The sequence below is a fragment of the Trachymyrmex septentrionalis genome, unplaced genomic scaffold (genome assembly GCF_001594115.1).
Source record: "Trachymyrmex septentrionalis isolate Tsep2-gDNA-1 unplaced genomic scaffold, Tsep1.0 scaffold15, whole genome shotgun sequence".
Classification (NCBI taxonomy): Eukaryota; Metazoa; Arthropoda; class Insecta; order Hymenoptera; family Formicidae; genus Trachymyrmex; species Trachymyrmex septentrionalis.
Window position 1 is genome coordinate 161,929 of NW_017304653.1, and position 3,286 is coordinate 165,214.

The window sequence follows — 3,286 nt, forward strand, 5'->3', positions numbered from 1 at the left end:
TATATATATATATATTAATAAAATATATAAATGTATAATGTAAAAATCAATTTTTTAGTTCCAATGCAAAAATTATTCATGTATCTTCTCTGCATTGTTTTCCTACCATTGTAAAACGTGCGAAGCTCACGTGGCACTCCTAAAGCAAGAGATCACCCGTGACATAAAATGTACGTATGAACCGTATACTCTTTGCCGACACTCGATACGGGATAGTTGGCGGTGAAATCAACCCCTATCGCGCGATATTTTTGCGATGTCGGTTGGATGAGTCCTGGAGGTGGAACGGTTGGAAACGTGATTACATGACGCGCTTTCTCTCCGCAATTAACGGAGCGGACTGAACGGAAAGCCGCTGGACCGCGTAATGATGATACATTCCATGAGGGTTGCAACAGCGGGCGTATCCGCGAGAGAACCCTGTCGACGTGTCCTGTCGACGGGAGTTCGTTTACAGGCCGAATGACGACGGCGATCAATCGATCGATTTCGCGGACAACTTTGACTATGCCGCCAGTCTCCGGTTCTGTTTTCGGCGCATGTGGGACGAGCCGTGATAGCGATTTATTGTCTAAGCTGAGTGACGTCACGATGGCTATTTTGCATTCGCAACTTGCTCGACGATTCGTTCTAATTATCCCTTTCCAAAGTCGTGTCACTCGCAGGGATGATATTTCGCGGAGCTCCAATCGCGGAGATTGCCGCGTTAATTATTTCCGCGTTATTTATTGTACTACACGTAGAACATACAGTCGTGTAGTTAGAACAGTTACTTTACAAATTACTTACAAGTTATATTCTCTCTTTATTCTAAAAATTGAATAGGTACAATAAGTTCAGGTATTTTTAAATAATCGCATTATGTTAAATTGATACTTGAACACGGTAAAAATTTAACAGGAAATTTTAATGAGGATTTGCGTGGACTTTTGTTTCTAAACACAAATATAAAATGTTTTTATAAAAATATTTATAATCTGGATATAAAATTGTACAGTTTCAATCGCCGCGTAGTTTTTATTCAAATCATAGACATGCCTTTACGCGATGGGAAGAATACCGATTTTATTGCGATTTATTTATGATCTAATATTCCTGTTCGAAGTGCATAAAATCCAACGAATATTTCAAAGAGAGTTTCCACTATATAACGTTGTCGGTCTCCAGTTGATCGGTATCGCCGTATCGTTGATACAGAAAAAAAGGATCTGTCAGTGCAGATTACACACGCGCTTTTAAATTGATCTTCGGCCGCGATCCCGTGATTCTTTTTATGTCGATGGAGAACCCAGGGGATCGTCTCGCGTGTTCGATCTTGGTCCGGAGGGGTTCCTGCGCTCTTTTCCGCCCTCGTACAGAGCTCTGGAACGAGCTACGTTATACTGTACCCAAGGGAGATATATCCGCCCCAATGTTCCGTTCTCGTTCCACCATATTGATTTAAATTATTAATTGTGAATTTATCTTCGACCGGTGGAAAGTTACGTTTAATGGTACGACAACGACGTGCACATTTTTCTTGGCTCTTTATTTATGGAGTGCACATTAAGATCGGCACATTATTCGTTAAATTTTAATACTATTGGCTTTCCTTTTATTTTTGATTAATTTAAATTTTCGTCGTTGCCTTGCGATACCCATGATTACACTATGCCAACTAAACTAAAGACAGATATCTATCGTATATTTTCATTAGATAACTTTATAATATAAATACTAAACAAAAAAAAATATAACACATATAAACAGAAAAGTTGAAAAATATTTTAGATTTTAACAACGTTTTCTAAAGCTAAAGATAAATAATTTTTTTTATATTAAAAATCGATTAGATTAAATCTTTTTTCTCAGATCTTTATTGAATTTCTAAAATTTTAGTAACATTGATATCATTATAGTTAATATAATAAAAGATTTTATTTTGTTCATTAAAAATTTGCCAAGTCATTTCTCTTGCATTTTGGTTTACATCGAAACAAGATTGGTAAAATTCCATACTTTTTGGATAACGTCTATGCTAGTGATAAAGTGATAAAAAACGATATTTTTTCGGAAAAAAAATCGACAAAAATTGGTCTTTTTTAATTAAAGGCAATAAAATAAATAGAAATTTGTTTATCGATGTTCTAATTCAATACCTCTATTCTAGTTGAGCATCAATTGAGAGAGTGTTTTTCAATTTAAGCTTCATCCAAAATAAAATAGTAATAATATGATTGGAAACAAGACCGTTTATATAAATATTAAAACTTTAAATATTGTACAAAGCGCCTTCCCGGTCCAATAGTTGGATCGGGAAGGTGCTTTGTATTTAAAATAGTAATAGATAGAATAGGAATCAATGTAACAAATTCGTTTTTGTCACAAGATATTGAATATAAGGCAATATTGTCTTTACTAATAAACGCGAACCAGATCTATATTGGTTAAAAAGTTTTAATTCTATTATTTGTTTCTTATAAAACTAAAAACGAATATAAAATTCAATAACATTTATATGATCTCTAACTTTGTTTTAAAAAAATATATTTCATATATTAATTTGAATTAAAAAAGACTATCATTGTAAGACGTTATTATTAGTTCGTTTTGTTATTTTTTTCACTATCGTGACTAGTATAAATTACTAATTAAAGCAAAATATCTTTTTGCATAAACATATTTTTTAGCATTGTATTTTCATAATTCGCTATTTTATTTGGATAAGGTCTGGAATGGTAAAATTCAAGATTTATCATAATTTTGTCCACCCATTGGACTTTTTTGTAGCCAGCGCTGCATTAAAATCTAGGTTTCGTCTAGTTTGACGCATACATAATATAATTAACTAACGTAAAATATAGAATGAAACTCGTGAAGGATTGAGAAATGTGAATTTGTCACCTTCTTGTCCTCGGTCTTGGTCCGCGAGCTCTTGGAGAAGAAGCTGTCCTGATCGCCGGTGACGTTGGAGACGGTCGCCCCGCGGCCGGCGCCGGCATCCTGATTGAGCAGGGGTACCGTGCCGAGTTCCGGTACCGCATAATCGTACGACGTGTCAACTGCACCGTTTGCGTACACTGCTGCGGATGATATAGCAAAGGAGGAGCGAGCGCAGAAGGGGATGGTGTATTGATTGCGGTCAGGGCGAATGCTTTGTTGCTGGGACGTATGTAGGTGCACGGCCGTTGGCACAGGAGCCGCGGCGTTTCAATGTGTGTACGCGGAGTGCGTACATAAGAGAGAGAGTGTGTGTGTGTGTGTGTGTGTGTGTGTGTGTGTGTGTGTGTGTGTGTGTGTGTGTGTG

At 36.4% G+C, this 3,286-nt stretch overlaps 1 protein-coding gene across 2 annotated transcripts in view; it reads right to left on the reverse strand.

Moving 5' to 3' along the window:
• The window catches only part of LOC108745834 (epithelial discoidin domain-containing receptor 1-like), a 158,999-nt gene that overhangs the window by 21,932 nt on the left and 133,781 nt on the right, over window positions 1-3,286 (reverse strand). The window contains exon 10 of one of the 2 annotated variants that reach the window (XM_018482224.1): window positions 2,884-3,059. In XM_018482224.1, coding sequence (XP_018337726.1) covers window positions 2,884-3,059 — 176 coding nt within the window. Of the gene's footprint in view, window positions 1-2,883; window positions 3,063-3,286 lie in introns of both variants that reach the window. The other variant, XM_018482223.1, reaches the window with a different exon arrangement.